General features: G+C 38.2%; 1 protein-coding gene and 1 pseudogene across 1 annotated transcript; one reads left to right on the forward strand and one right to left on the reverse strand.

The window, feature by feature from the left end:
* The first annotated feature begins 765 nt into the window (after positions 1-765).
* Positions 766-2,011, forward strand: LOC149811680 (uncharacterized). The gene has a single exon (XM_089993534.1). The coding sequence runs from the start codon at positions 856-858 to the stop codon at positions 1,633-1,635; it is 780 nt and encodes a 259-aa protein (XP_089849660.1). The 5' UTR covers positions 766-855; the 3' UTR covers positions 1,636-2,011.
* An 11,467-nt stretch (positions 2,012-13,478) lies between these two features.
* Positions 13,479-14,979, reverse strand: LOC149811681 (BAG family molecular chaperone regulator 2 pseudogene; annotated as a pseudogene).
* Positions 14,980-16,905: the final 1,926 nt, after the last annotated feature.

A 16,905-nucleotide genomic window follows, 5' to 3' on the forward strand; every position in this document is an offset into this window, starting at 1 on the left:
GATAAAAAGATATTGCTTTATTGAGTATAGACTGGGTCTGGTTCGTGTACTCCTTATAGGACTTGGGTATGTGTTTTCTTATGATGAACTGATTGGAACTTGCAAGTAAGGCTGATAAACGAGCAGAACCAAACATAGGGTGTTTAAGCTTGGCTCGTTTTGTGTGTGAAGCTGAGCCGAGCTTGAGCTCATGAAAAGCTTGAGCTCATGAAAAGCCTGAGCTAAACGAACCAACCATGAGCAAGCTCATTTACAAGAAAATAATATTTTCTAAAGGTTCAAAACAATAGAATTTGGAGCTTCAAGCTGGTTGGAACTTGCAAGTAAGGCTGATAAACGAGCAGAACCGAACAGATCTTGTGCTTAGTTGATATGAGTCTGTGATATTGACACGAACCTTAACATGATATGAGTTTACTAAACAAACCCCAATATATAAATGTTTTTTTGGACAAAATAAGATGTGAAAAGTATATTTGTTATTACAAACATTAAAAGTATTAAAAAGTAGTTAAATAATAAGACATTAATGGTGATTAAATGTATCGTGTCATAGTTCCGTGTCGTGTCTGTGTTAAGGGGGTTCGGAACCCGTGACTAAGGGGGACAACAAGGTCAGTTCAAGCATATGCAGCTTCTCTTGGTGTCACTAAAATTAGATTACAAATCAAAGAGCAAGGCATCCACGTAAATCACACGTCGCGCAAGCGTCGCAGACAAATCCAATAGCTCTCTCTCTCTCTCTCTCTATATATATATATATATAGAGAGAGAGAGAGAGAGAGAGAAACCTTAACCATAAGCAAGAGGAGGAGGAGAGCGACCCCGATTCCTTCCGTTACCCGCCGGAATCCGATGGTTTTCGCCTTCGCCGGGATGAGCCCCGAGAAGTTCTGCTCCCTCAAGAAGGCCAGCATCGTGAAGGCGTTCGTCGTCTGCATCCCGCTCTCCGTCCTCCTCCTGACCCTCAGCCTTACCGTCGATCGGCGGAGCGCGTCGCCGGCCGTCGCCGTGAAACCCCCCAGCGACCTCGAAATCCGCCGGAGCTACAAGTCCTACGACGAGTACGTCAACTGGCAGCTCAAGAAGACGCTCGACGCGAAGCTCCGGCGGATCTGGACGACCCGGGATTGGCGGCGGAAGGTGGACGTCTTCTCCCGGTTCTTCCGGCGACTCGGAGACGAGGGACTCCTGAGGAACGAATCGAGGTGCCTCTGTATCGGCGCACGAGTCGGGCAGGAGGTCCAGGCGCTGCGGGAGATCGGGGTGAACGACTCGGTAGGGATCGACCTCGTGCCGTACCCGCCGCTGGTGGTGAGGGGGGACTTCCACGCCCACCCCTTCGGGAACGAGACGTTCGACTTCGAGTTCTCGAACGTCTTCGACCACGCCCTCTACCCGAATCGGTTCGTCGGGGAGATCGAGCGCACGCTCAGGCCCGGCGGCGTCTGCGTTGTCCATGTTATCATCAGGAAGCGCGGCGATAAGTACTCCGCCAACGACCTCTTCAGTGTTCAGCCGTTGATCGATCTCTTCACGCGATCGGAGGTCGTCCACGTCCGGCAGGTCGACGGATTCGGCCTCGACACCGAGATCGCCTTCCGAAAAACCGGCGGACCGCCGTCGTCGTCTTGAAGACTCGTTTTCCGGAGAATCCAATGCGAATTCCAGCGATCGATTGCCGCAAAATCAGAATTCTTCTTCTCCGAATTCGTCGACGCCCGTGAGAACTCGATCCTTCTCTTCTTTTATTGGCAGGAAATTGGAGAATTTCATCTTGTTTCCGACGATGAACTTCTGGAAAAGGGAGAATTCTCTAAATTTTCCGGCCATTTGGTGCCGGAAAATTGGGGAAAACGGTGGTCCGTGCAGTTCTTGATGGGAGGGAGGGAGAGAACGCGGCGGAGCAAGGGATTCGGGGTTACTTGGGAAAGATTTTTGTTTCTAGAGGGTATTATTGTCATTCTTTCTATTTTTAAAATTGTTAATATTGAAGGAAATTCTTTGGGTATGTTTGTTATCAAAATGAATAGGGAAGCTGCTGTTTATATTTTTTGCCAAATTATTATTGGATGTATAAGTAGGTACTTATTTGCCTTCAAATGAAAAACAGAAAAAATGTGGTCTGACTACGCAATTTCAGGTTTGATTTGGTGGGCTGGCGAGAAAAGGACGTTTTTGTGCCATTTATTTTGGGGTGTTGGTGGTGCTGAGAAGGGACTTTTATTCTCTGGTACCTTTCGTTTGAATGGAAAGTAGGGAACAAACTTTTTTTATCGTCTCTTTCTCTCTCGATCCTTCTCCAAAACCATCAGGGAAAGAACTAAATCAAAATGAGGGGTTGGGAGAACCCGGGGCTCCGCCTCGCCCCGTTTGGACCGAGGATGAAGGGCATGAAATGGGGATGGAGGTGGAGATGAAGGTTAACATCTATCTCCGTGCCCCGTCCCCATCCTCAATCCTTTAAAGAATGACTAGACCCCCGCGCCTCACCCCGTTTGGACCGGGGATGGAGGACATGAAACGGGGATGGAGGTGGGGGTGGAGGTTAAAATTCATCTCCGTTTCGGGATGGAGGCGGGGATGAAGGTTTAGATTTTGAAACGGGGCACGGGTGAAGACCTTCCCGCTCCTGTCCACTGCCATCCCTAACAAGACAATGAAACTTTTTTTTTGATATTTACACGGAGAAACCACCCACATGATCAGAGGTCTGCTCTAAGATTGCTTAAGACTCTGTGGGCTTACCCCTTGCCCTCTGAAAGTGGCCAGCTTGCACAAAGAGTGACGCCCATGGGATTTGAACTTAAAAGCCAACGAAACTTGTCATAGGAGATCTGTGCCGTACCCATAAAATACGTTCTTGGACTGGTCCAGTAAGTATAACTGGCTTTATCGGAATTTACCAATTGGGGATCCACTTGTCTGGTAAGAGTAGTTAGTGCACGTCACATGGTGTTGGGACGTTGCAGGTTCAAATCCCAATGATACAGTTGTATAACTGGTAGGGGTCTTAACAAGATTGCATCGTGTCTGTGGAGTCCTTGAACCAAGGTTTTCAGGTGATTGAAAACTTAAAAAAAAAACGCCAAGTAGTACTTTCGACAGTATGGGCTTCTCAATCAATGAGAGAGAGAGAGAGAGAGAGCGCCTTGGGATCTCTGTCACTGAGTATGGGACACGTGAGTGAGAGTTTGACATGAGAGTTCATTTATTTTTTGAGAAAACACGACGCTTGAAAGTTGAAAGGTTTCAATGAACAAAAAACTAATTTTAATATTATAAAATATATAAAAAATAATTTATTAAAGAGTTATTAAAAGCATTAAAAACTGTTAAAAATACTAAAATAATATCCATATTTACAATCGTGTCAGTGTGTTATAATGTGGGTGTCACTGTGAATAGCTTAGGATCGTGAGAATTCAAGGAAATAAACTATTTTGATAGGAGATGTTCTTTAGATTCTGGGGAAGAACTTTATCAAAATATTCCATGGTTTTTTAGAATAAAAAAGAATTGTTTTTAGAAATTGCAAGCAAATATTACGAACTCTAATCCCTTTATCCCTGCCTTCCGGTCTCTCTCTCTCTCTCTCTCTCTCTCTCTCTCTCTCTCTATATATATATATATATATATATATATATATTGGACGAAACACAGTCTTGGATCAAAGAGCTGGTCTCGCTTGCTCAGCTTGCCATACCTATGATCATGGTCCCAAAAGCATAAAACTCCGAGGCTAGGACCCCTGTTGTTAGGGCTTATGCTGGGCATTGGCTTATACAAGAGAGTGAACCTGCAGGATTTGAACTTAGACCACCCATCTAACAACAGTAGACACGAAGCCCCATCCCACTACACCAACCTCCTTTGGAAAGCCTCCAGCCTTCTTTTGGTGACAAATAACTCTACCTTTTCTTAAACTATTTTTATAATTGTGGAAGCCCGTTTTAACCTCTAATGTGATCATGAAAAATGTAGCATATTATGCTTTATTGATAATATAACATACAAACAGATGCCACTGTATCCTTTCAATTCAAAGTTTTTATTTACACGGTAAGTTTTTCACCAATTATTTACAACTTTATTATCTTGCACAAAATTATCACTTTTACTTCATGTTTTCCTATTTCTTTGTATGATGATATATAATTCACACGAAATTCATGATCAACCAATTTTGATTCTCTCACTGTGCTTGTCGAATTCTACGTTTTATTTGCAAGAAAAAAACAAAAGCTAAATTGAGACAAGAGGGGCCAGATGTATAGCAATTATTATTTTATTTTGAAAAGCAAGCTGGGGTTAGGCCTATATATATATACAACTATACCATTGGGTTTTGAACCGGTAATGTCCCAACACAACGTGCACTAGTTATTTTCTTTTCTGACAGTGTAAAGTTGTGACAGAAAATGCATTACCAGTAACACCTTTGGGGCATTATTGCATTGGCAAAGGTTTTTACTGACTCTATTAATGCGTCAGTAAAACCCTTATTTCTTGTAGTATACCAGCAAGATGAGTCCCATGTATGACAATTATTATGATATAAGAAATGTATGCAATTATACAATTTCAAAGTGAGGAAAAAGAAAAGAAAAGAAAAGAAGCATCATACAACGCATGGTGGCCCCCTTGATTTGTCAAACAATAAGAATAAACAACAGAATTATTTGGTAGGTGGGGGGTTGCTTGTCTCTCACCTAATGCCAGACCCATAATGAGGACAGGGTTTTAGCTCTACTTGCAGGTTGGTTTCTATTGCCAACCAAATGGAAAACCTACTGTTATGCAAGCTTTCTATTTTCCTTGGATTTAATTAATTAATTAATTAATTATTTATTGCCAGCATGAAGACCCGCCATCATTGGGTCGGATCACGGGCCAAATTCACCCATTAGATGGGATTCGGAACCACCTTGTTGGGAAAATCTTGGGATAAGTTTTTTTGTTCTTAAAAAAAAAAACAATCTCAGAAAAAAAAAATTCTTTTAAAGTCTCACTTTTGGCTGATAATTCCAAGAATGGTTTCATGTTCTCTAAAAAGACATATCAGGACAGAACAGTTCAGTGGAGCTGCAAGTGGAGACCTCAGCAGGAGTAACTTAATTTAACCGTGAGTTGTGTTCTTTCAGAGAAAAAAAAAACCGTAAGTTGTGTATAATAAAAACACTAAACTGCTCCTATTAAGTAATAAAATAGGCAAAACACATCTTTTTCAAAGTAAAGTTAAAAATTATGGATCTTAACCATGAAATAATTTCAGGCCTGCATTTGTTGCTCTTACTGAAATGTTGGGTTCTGAAATGTCTTTTCAGAAAGGATTGAACTCTTTTTGGAATGTCAGGTAAAAAGTAGGCCTCTAAATGGAAACTTTCCTAAGAATATAAAGAATGTATAAATATAAATATAAATATAAATATAAATATAAATATAAATATAAATATAAATATAAATATAAATATAAATATAAAAACAAAACTGTCAAAAAGCATTATAAAAATATATTAAAAAATTTATAAAGTGTTTCTATCAAGCTAATATCAGTTAAAAAATGATGCTTTCAAAATATGATATATTTTTACTGCATCACGTCTTTTTCAAGACTGTGCTGTATTTTGAAAATATCGTGATAAAATCATGATATTTTAGAAGTATTGACATTACTCGTGACATAAATTATAAGCTCAGTGGCATTCATGACAGATCACCTTGATTGAAATCCTTACTTTCATATTTGGTTTTGATCAGAGCATAATTAGATCCAATATTATATTAGAAAATGGCATTATTGGTCCCAACTGATTAAAATACACAAGGTTCTAATCAGACCATGGTAACAATATAGGCTATATGTAGCGATATATCGCCATTTGCTTCAAAACCTATACATTTTCTCAGAAAACAGCCAAAAATATAGGCATCGGGATATACCACAATAATTTTTGAATAAAAACCACGATAGTTTCCCTTCTTTTGTCATTTTCCAAGATTTTATCTTCCAAAATGATGTGGGTTTATGAAGAAGATAATTTTTAAGGTATTCATTTGAGAGAGTTCATGGTTCCTCAATTTACTGATATTTTTACATTTTTATAAAAGGTAATTATTATTCATTTTTGCTCTGTTATGTTTCTTTTTTTATTTTCCTTTCACTTTGTGGGTTTGCCAAGGTCGGAGTTCTAATCTACTCAATTATGTGCATATCTTTGCATTTTGCACTCTATTCATCTTCTTATTTTTTGTTTAATTTTTCTCATGTCATTTCTTTTTGTTAAAGTCTAAATTCCTTTAATTCATAGTATAATCTAACTTTTATTTTGTGTTCCAATAATTTGGTACTTTTTATTTTTTGTTCTGTTTCGCTTTAGCATTTGCTGCAGTGAAAATTGAATTTTAAAACTTATACTTTTGCAGTTTTTTGTCTTCATCTAAGCTCAATTGGGTTTGTATATGCATATTCTTTGTTTACGTTTTTTTTATGATTAATGCCTCAAATTCACTGACTTTTATGTATAATTTAATAGTAATTAAATTCTGATAAATTAACAATATATAAGCCATATATATCCGATATGTAAATTGGGTGGCAAACGATCAGTTGCTGATATATTAACTTAAAGTTATTGTAGAGATGTAAATAAAAAATGTAAAGATTGTGATATATAAAAAATATAAAAGAAAGAAGAAAAAAACTTATTTAGAATGAAGAAAAAAAACATACAAGTAAAAGTGACTGAAAATATCATGATATTACTGCAACAATATTGTGATAGTATCGTGATGTTATCACAATAAATAAGAATTTGAAAATCTCACGAGAGATTACCTTTAATATTCTTTGCCCAATAAAAAGATAGCCGATATCTCTGACTAGAACGTGAACCTGTTATAACCCCTAAGAAAGCGAGTTGTTAGGGGTGGGCGTATCATTGTATTTGTGAATTCAAATCCCCAAATATCATATTCTATATCATATTTTGTAAAGTAATGACATTTGGATTTGGAATGGAGATGAGTTGCTCATGGCTTGGCACATTTTCAGCTTATAAAGAAGAGCTCGTTGGCACTTGTGAAATAGGTTTGGGTCGGGTCCAAAATATAGATCCGTAATGAAAATGGGTCAGGTCTTGGGTATTGCAAATGAAGACGTAAAGCCGTTTGCACTGGACCCATTTTTTATACCTGATCCAAATGGTTCTTCATATTGTAAAACCGAACTGATCCGGTTATGCACCAGAACTCATTTTATTATTGAATCGACCCAAACTCGAACCTGTTTCATACCTGAACCAACCCGAACCAATTATGTACCCAAACCCATTTTATAATTGGCAGTACAAGGAAATAACTAAATTAATTAGCAAAAATATTATGTTATATAATCAAATAAACATTTAAAGATGCTGATAAATTTATAATTAATATGCATTACTTTTATTAATCAAAACTTTAATTCAATTTTTTGCTGATACTTCCTATTGCCCTTCTCTTGAAAATTGTTGGGTTGAAGTGAATCCCAATTCTAAAGAATAATACTCAATAACTCATTGAATTTGATACATTTTGAATGTGATACATCATTGATGTTTTTATTTCAATTTGAAATGATTGGTTAGTACAAAAATATTCTTCTTATACCACTGAGGAGGTATACCATGTGGTAAGCCGGGTCCTGTGCCAAGCTGAAGGCCCTGGTTCAAATCCCTCTGTCACATGGGGCTTAAGAGATATCTGGTAGGGGTCTGCCTAACCCCAGCTTGCCTTTCAAAAAACAATTTTTTCTTCTTCTTATATTTAATTTTTTTCATTATTTAAAATACTTAATAAACTTCTCATTTGTTAGCATATATTCTTAGTGAATATTTGATTTCATTTATCCACATATTTTTTTATTAGCAGGTAATTAGGTCTAGAATGCCAATCATATAAAGACCCAAGCTGAAACCAGAACCGGTTAAGATCTGAACCGATCATACCCGAACCAATTAACCCATATGGCATACTTTTTTCAGCTATACCAAAACCCAAACCCAAACCCGACCCCAATCAAATCGGTTCTATTAAAGACCCGACCCGATTATACCCGAGATCATACCCGAACCAATTTTGTTTGTAATGCCAAAAAAAAAGTGCACTGTATTTTGCACATATTCATATATTCAATTATATTTTATCAGACAAATTTCTTAATTTAATAATGAAAATCATTAGTTTTTTACCAAATGATATCTCCTTTGTCATGTCAAAGTAATTATAGAAAACGGAAATTTTCAGTCCATGACTATTGTTTAATAAACAATACTTGTGTTTTTCTATGAGTAAAATTTGAGTGAAAGTGCAACACTTTAATTTTAGGCAGACAACTTCTCCAAAAACTAGCTCAAACATTAGGCTTTGCCAAATGAAGTAAACCTTTTGGTAGTTTCCCAAGACACATTGGAAAAGATAAACTTCAAATGGACAACTGTGTTTTTATTTAAGAAATAACAATTTTTATTTCTAGTAAAATATATGAGAAAATATTCTGAAAAATGTTTCTTTTTGGTAATCAAGGTTTTTTTTTTTGTTGTGATGAACTTCTGGGAAAAATAGTAATGAGTAAATAAATAAACTAATAGATGCCCCTTATTAATTTTTTCAAGCAATTGTTTAAGGAAAAACTGCAACACATGGATATGGCTGCAGATAGGGTTGTCAATGGGTTTGGTTTGTATCGGGTACCTGACCCTACCTGAACCCGAATTCCCAGGTATGAGCATGGAAAGTGCTGACCGGAATAATATTCAGGTCAACCCGAATCCAACCCAAGCAATGTTCAGGTGAGATTTGGGTCATAATTTTAGTCGGGTATCTGACCAGACCTGAGTATTATGTATATATAAAATAAAAATAAAAATTTAAAATTATATGGGTCTGGGTTTGGGATTCTATTTTTGTGACCCGGAAAAACCGGAACCCAGTTAATAACTATATGGTGGATCCGGTCAACCCATACCCGGCCTTGTCCCGACTAATGGTGTCAACGGGTCGGGTTTGGTTCGGACCCATGAAGAACCAATTACACAGACCTGATTTGAGATCCTGTTTATTGGATCCGGACTTGGGAAGAGAAACCATACCCGGATCCTATAAGGATTACATGAACCAAACCCCAACCATACCCGGTAAAATAAAGTTTTTTATCCTTTTTTACATTGAAAAATAGCTGATTTTTGTCAGAACCCGGGTCAGTTTCAGGTCTGGTATGAAATTTCACAAACCATACCTGGATCCATATATTAATGAGACCTTTCAGGTCTGACCTGAATTGTAATCTGACCTTCTTATTTATCACCAAACCCTGACGGTTTGGTACAGGTTGGGTCCGGGCCAAACCTGACCCATTGACACCCTTAGTCCCGACCCGTTGACAACCCTAGCTGCAGACAGGGGGATTTGACTTTTTTTTTTGTCAAGTTTTTAATATGACTAGTACATAAGGAGGCATGATCCGGATACCAAAATGGAGTATCCATGTGATATAGAGGAAAACATGGTCAAAAGATTCTACAAACTCTTCTTTTGGACTATTACAAAATCAAATCTTTCTAAAATATGGATTGTTATTTTTGTAAACTATCTTGTTTTCATTTTATTGCAAGCATTTTTTATGTGTAAGATGGTCACGCATGAACTTATAATTAGTTATTTCATGTATGATGATTCCTTACAAAATGTATTACACTTAACCACTTTTTATGTGTAAGATGAGTAGTTAGTGAATTAACACAAGTGTAGTTAGACTTAGGGGTGGCAATCGGGTCGGGTTGGCGGGTCAGCATACCTCAACCCGAACCTGACCCGTTTATTAAACGGGTTGGCTGTGGCAAACACGAACCCGACCCGTTTATTAAACGGGTAACCCGACACGACCCGCCAACCCGTTTATAAACATGTTGGCGGGTTAGCGGGAGGGTTGGCGGGTTGACCCACCCGCCTAACCCATTTATTAAACGGGTCAGCCGGGTTGGCATATCCCTAACACGAACCCGACCCGTTTAATAAAGGGTTAGGTGGGTCGACCCGTTTATTAAACGGGTTTGTTTAAGCCCAACCCGAACCTGCCTAAGAGGCGAGTTGACAGGTCGTGTCAGGTTTTTCCACCCCTAGTTAGACTGCATGCTACAACACTTTCAAGTAGGGGTGGCAATCGGGTCGGGTTGGTGGGTCAGAATACCTCAACCCGAACATGACCCGTTTATTAAATGGGTCGGATGTGGCAAACACGAACATGACCCATTTATTAAACGGGTAACCCGACACGACACAGTTAACCCGTTTAATAAACAGGTCAGGTCGACACGACCCGATTACACGATATGGCGACCCGTTTATTAAACGGGTTGACCCGATAACATAGACACGATAATCGACCCGACAAAAAAAAATACATATTATACATAATATATATAAACGAGTTGCGGGTTGACGGGTTCGTGTAAACGAGTTGACCCGCCTGCCTAACCCATTTATTAAACGGGTCAAACGGGTTGGCGGGTTGGCATACCCCTAACACGAACCCGACCCGTTTAATAAACGGGTTAGGCGGGTCGACCCGTTTATGACACGAACCCGTTTAAGCCAAACCCAAATCCGGCTAAGAAGTGGGTTAGCGGGTCGGGTCAGATTTTGCCACCCCTACTTTCAAGCCCCAATCGTATTTTGATGCATTGTTATTTTTTGTGAAAAGAAGCCTGCCCAGAAACAGGGCCCATTGGATCCCCCCTCACTCCCTACCTACTAGGATGTGAATGGGTCAGACTTGGGTTATCTAAGCATTATCAAATTCAGCTTTATCAGATTTAGTCTAATCAGATTCAAGTTCGAATTCAGAATCGAATGCGAAAAGATAAACTGAATCCAAATCTGATTAGCTAATTGGATCTGTTTTACATGTAATCAGGAGAGAAAATCTGCTGGAGACGAGACTGACGCACGGAGAATGGAGATGGGGGAACGCTTGTAGGAAAAAAATCCCTCCCCTCCCGACCCGACCTCTCCTCCTCCCCCTGATCCCTTCCTCTCTTCTCTTGACCCTGACAATCGACAGCGGAATCCGGTGATTGACAGCGGCGATCTCTCCCTATCTTCTTTGTTCCTCTCTTATGTTCACCCTGGATTCTTCTTCTCTCTCTCTCTCTCTCTCTTCCACTTCTTCGTTACTCTCCTCTTTCTCTTCTTCTTTTTCTTCTCTCTCTATGAGGGTTTGAATTAGGGTTTATGGAATTAGGGCTTTATGATTTAGGGTTTGAATTAGTGTTTCAAAGTAGGGCTTCTCGAATTGGGGATTGAATTAGGGCCTTTCTATTTGTGGTTTGAATTATAGGGCTTTTCTATTTAGGGTTTGAATTAGGGATTTTCTTTGATTTTAATTTTATGGTTTGAATTAAATATAGAAAATAAGAAATTTCTTTGATTAGGTCTTTGAATCAAATTTCTTTGATTAGGTCTTTGAATCAAATTTCTTTGATTTGATTAGTGCTTTTTTTCTTTGATTAAGGTTCAAATTAAGACTTTGTTATTTAATTTTATGTTTTATTTATGGTTTCTTTGATTTTATGAATTATTTATGATTTATTTTTCTTTAGCTTAGGTTTTTTATAATTTATTTATGATTTATTTTCTTGCAGTTTATTTATTTTTAAATAAAAAATATAATTTTCTATTTGAGTCTAAACAAATACTGGACGAAGAACAATTGTTACAGAACATACAGATCTGTTCTGTCCAATCTTGGACAAGCAATCAAACAGGCCCTTTGGGTACAAACAAGTGGTCACAAATGGAACTAATCATATAACGGACACTGTGGTTTGGGATGAAACCCGAATGAGTAGGGTGAGGTGGTCCATTACTAACCAAGTGCCGTTTAGACTGGTGCTGCAAGAGCAGAAAATTGGCCTACCATAAGTATTTATTTCTTGTAACATGTTCTTCTACATGAAAAGATGTACGGGGCCTTGTCCAATGTAATATAAGATGTATCCCATAATTACCGAGTTCATGATAGAAATTCTTGGAAAAATTATTTATATAAATCATGATACATAATCCTCGAATCAAGATTCTAATCTGTCTTGACTTGGATCCTTCCTGACACAACCAAGCTAAAAAAGGCTAGATCTCACTCATTGGAGTGTCAAAGTAATAGGATTGGAAACTAATTTGTGTTTCAATCGAATGAGTGTCCCCATTATTTTTTAGTTAGAATAAATGTATTTGGTTGTATCAATATTTGGATCCAAATCAGGTTTTATTGTCGTTAGGTTTGATTTAGATCCAACTCTATCACATTTTCTAATCATTTGACTATTGAGATCATAAAAAATTAAGCTTTTACAACTAATCTCAAGAACTTGTAATATATATTTGTCTTTCCTTGCTCCAAAAATCTAATGTAGTGTTCACATTAGGCATGTCATTTTTAAAAAATACAGAAAATATGATAAAACCTGTTGAAAACTAAAAAAAACCTTCTTCCCAACTTGGTTTAAATTATCTTTAAAAAAAAAAAAGGTTTACATTAAAATTCTAATTAGTTGATGAATGAGTAGATAGGGATTTTCCGAGTATTAGTTTGCCACAAGAGAGAGAGAGAGAGAGAGAGAGAGAGAGAGAGAGAGAGAGAGAGAGAGCTCTTTTATGTATGTTACCTGGCAGTTCAACCCCATATAAGTAATCATGTTTAAAAAATCAACGGTCTACAATAAATCAAAATTTCATGGCTGACAAAATCATGTTTTATATAAAAATGCTGTCTAAAGTGCATTCCCTAATAAATGGACTATGCTGAATACATATATGGAGTTAGATTCATCAAATAAAGCTCGCAGCTACAAGATTTAACTAGAGAGTACTGTACTCAAGAGTGTACCCAATATTTCCCCCCAAAAGTAGTAGTGGAGATGTTGCATGTCAAATCCCTTATTGCCCTCAGTTTTCTTCAACTTCATTATTGAAAAGCTGAAAGAAAGGCCAAGATGATTTTTTTTTATTTTTTCATTAGAGTAGTACGCTATTAATCAAGCGGATACATTGAAAATAGGCATCACTCTCCCTTTTAACTTTAGTCAACTCACACAGACACAACAAAGGAAAACTGGTATAACCAGTGAGTTTTTTTTTTCCAAGGAGGGTTGGTGTAGTGGGGTGGGGCCTTGGCTGCTAGACCAGCAGTCAAGGTTCAATTCACATGGGCATCACCCCTCTGCGCAAGCCAACGAGTAGCATAGGCCCCGGGGTTAGGGGTCCTAGCCTTGGAGTTTTATGCTGCAGGCACTACGACCGTAGGTATGACAGGCTGAGCGAGCGCAACCAGGTCTTTGTGCTGAGTGTGGTTTCTTCGGGTTATAAATCCAAAAGAAAAAAACAGTCAGTTTTTTAATTGCTTGAAACAATGTCATGTTTGTCATGTAAAACTCATAGCATCAAACAGCAATTACTGGGCAACATTTCTCAGTGGTTTGTGATTCTCTGAGATGTTGGAGTTTCCTTTCCTTCTTTGCAGGGTCTTCCAGTAGCAAAACCTTATCCATGTCCTTAATCCCAACCATGTGCAGGAAATCATTATCTTCCCTCTCCTTCCCTTTAAACAGTAGCCTTTGCTCCTGTGGCTGCAAGCCAGTAATCATAGATAATATCATCTTCATCTCACCTACAAAAGTCAAGGACAAAAATTTCCCTAAGAAAAAGAAGAAACCCCTCAATTCACACAAGCCTCAGTGTGTCCAAAATTGATGTCACATAGACACAGCTAAAAGGACACTAGACACGCCCTTTTTATGTAATTTTCCATTAAGAGTAGTATATGGGGGGACATTGCCGCCCAACTAAATTGGTGTATCCTTGTGACATAGGTCCAAAATTGTCAAATGTATGTCGAGCAAAATACAGAAACTGAACTCACCAAACGTGGCAGTTTTTTTTTATGACATAGGTCCAGAAACTGCTCCTAGCTGCAGTGGCTCGGCCTGCCGTACTTACGGTCTTTGTTCATGTCAGCGTAAAACTTTGAGGGCTTACCCCTTGACCTCAGGGAGTTGCCAAGCTTCGGCTTGCGCTGGGGGTAACGCCCATCGGATTAGAACCTAGACAGACCGTCAAACCAAACGCGGCATTTTGCCCCAATTGAAAGTTCATGTAGCTAAATCAAAAGCAATGTGTCATGGACACAGATAAAAAGGACACCGGACTCGCTTTTTACTTTTGTGTAATTTTGCACTAAAAGTACTATACAAGGGGAGAGCAGGTTGTGTGTTCCCCCCGAAACATGGGGCCGCATGTTCGGGGTCCGAATGAGTGCCACGTTGGCACTCATTCAGCTGTTCGGGTGTGTACGAAGGAATATTGCGGATCCCAAGATATTCCTCCATACATAAAAGCCGAATGACCCCGAACATGCGGCCCAGTGTTTGTAGGGGGAACACACAACCTGCTCTCATACAAGGGTGATGGAGGGTGTATCGCTGCAGCACGGTCCAAAATCACCAACATTTGTTTATGCCCCCAGGAGAATCATTCTCTCACACAAATGAGGCAATGATTCTCATTGGATCCATGTTCTCACGCCTACACAAACATCAAGGCAAAGTGCCCCTAGCAATTCTTACTCATATGACTCCAAATCAAATTTGACTTAGAACATGACCAGCAAAGCAACATACCCCAAAATTTTCTCAAACAAAATAGAAAAAAACTGAATTTACCAAATGTGGCATTTGCTCCAATGGAAATTTCATGGAAATCGGACACCCAAGAAACGCGCACTCTGATAAACTTTCCACCTTGGCCTCCACCATTCTCCCTCTTCTGAACCAACATCCCTCCTGGCCTTAGCTCCCATCCAATGTCAGCATTGCCATCACCACTGACAGCTTCAGCAAGCTTAGAACTGTTCCTCCAAAACCTCCTTGATCTCAGTTTGATCATGTTTTCTCCCAAACACAGATTTGCACACCTTCGAACTCTTCTTGGCATTGGAGGGAGGAGGAAGGCTAATTTATATAAGTTGGTGAGCGGTCTAAGTCATTCATTAGAGAACAAACAAGGCCAATAATATATTAAGCAACCCGTGGATTAGAGCTAAATAAGGGCAATACTAAAATGTTGGGTTCAGTATGGTGCCAATAGGATGATGACAGTGTAGGAATCATGATAGGTGCAGTTTGTTATGCCGATCTTTTGGTTACAAGGGCACATGGCCTTAGACACGCTGGCTTGATTATGGGGCAAAGGGTGGTGAGTTACATGGTCGGTTAGGTTATTTAATCAGACCTTTGTCTTGGGATTAGTGATTGAGCGACACTCGTGGCTGGGAAAAGATAAGGACAGAATTATTCTCTAAGAATATAGGTAGGAAGCAGGGACTGCCACTTTTGTTTTATGTTCTTTTTGGTTCTGGTTTGGTAGAACCCTGCAATCCCATTTGGTATATATATATATATATATATATATATATATATAGAGAGAGAGAGAGAGAGAGAGAGAGAGAGTAATTGGTACGTGCTAAATGAAATATACTAAATGAGTTTTTCTTCATTTTTTTTTCAGTTCCCATCTCATAAATGTGTTGGGCATGGTCGATTTACGAGAAATCCACACTCGAATAATGTGTTTTCGATAAAAAAATGATATTTGGAACCTTGAAGATTTACAAAGATTTTGGACAGTTGATCTTTCTAACGTTATAAAAACCCACCTATGTGTCAGAATCAAACACTTCAAGAGCTGATCTCAATAAAATCAAGTACATAGATCTCATCTGTATGGTCAAAATTTAAAAATAAAACAAAAAAAATCCTAAAAAACTCATTTAGCATCTACCCATTACTCATATATATATATACACACACAATCACTTTCAAACATGACCAAAATGAACTCGTGCAAAGCATCCATCGTGAACGTGATGTTTTGCCAAATGACAACTTTAGCCGCGACAAAAGTCACCTCTAAAGGTGTTGTTGTACGAGACCTTTAGCGGTGACTTTTGTCACCGCTAAAAGCATTCGTTTTGGTCATGTTCAAAAGTGATCATGCACCTACGTGTTACTATATATATATATATATATATATATATATATATATATATAAATGAAGCATGCTAAATGAGTTTTTCTGCTCATTTAGTATTTTTTTCGCAGTTCTGACCTCATTAATGGGCATGGTCGATTTACCAGGAATCCACTCCTGGATCATGTATTTTCGATGAAAAAAATGATATTTGGAGCCTCAAAAATTTATAAAGATTTTGGACCACTGATTTTTTGAACGTTATAAAAACCCACCTGTGTCCAAATCGAACACTTTAAGAGTTGATCCCTATAAAATCAAGTGCATAGATCACTCTGTATGATTAAAATTTAAAAATAAAACCAAAAATCCCTAAAAAATCATTTATCACTTTTCATTTAGCATGTGCCCATTACTCTCTCTCTCTCTCTCTATATATATATATATATATATATATATATATATATATATATATATATATATATATACACACACACACACATGAAAATGTGTAGGTGCATGATCACTTTCAAAAATGACCTGCGTTCATCGCACGTGCGATGGATGATCCATGTGAGGTTCTACCAAATAACACCTTTAGTGGCGCCTTTTGTCGTCGCTAAAAGTTTCAGTGTGAAAATACTTTTATGTTGAGCGTTCATCGCACAATAGAAGTTCGTTTTGGTCATGTTCGAAAGTGATCATTCATCTACGTACTACTCTCTCTCTCTCTCTCTCTCTCTATATATATATATATATATATATATATATATATATATATATAATGCGTTCCTTAGGCCTTATTAAATAAATCTAGTTTTAAGTATTTTTTTCCCACGTCTA

The sequence above is a fragment of the Nuphar pumila genome, chromosome 17 (genome assembly GCF_984573655.1).
Source record: "Nuphar pumila chromosome 17, dmNupPumi1.hap1.1, whole genome shotgun sequence".
Classification (NCBI taxonomy): Eukaryota; Viridiplantae; Streptophyta; class Magnoliopsida; order Nymphaeales; family Nymphaeaceae; genus Nuphar; species Nuphar pumila.

What these genes read in the sequence shown, in the direction of transcription:
- LOC149811680 (XM_089993534.1), top strand. Translation starts at nt 856, where the DNA reads ATGGTTTTCGCCTTCGCCGGGATGAGCCCCGAGAAGTTCTGCTCCCTC.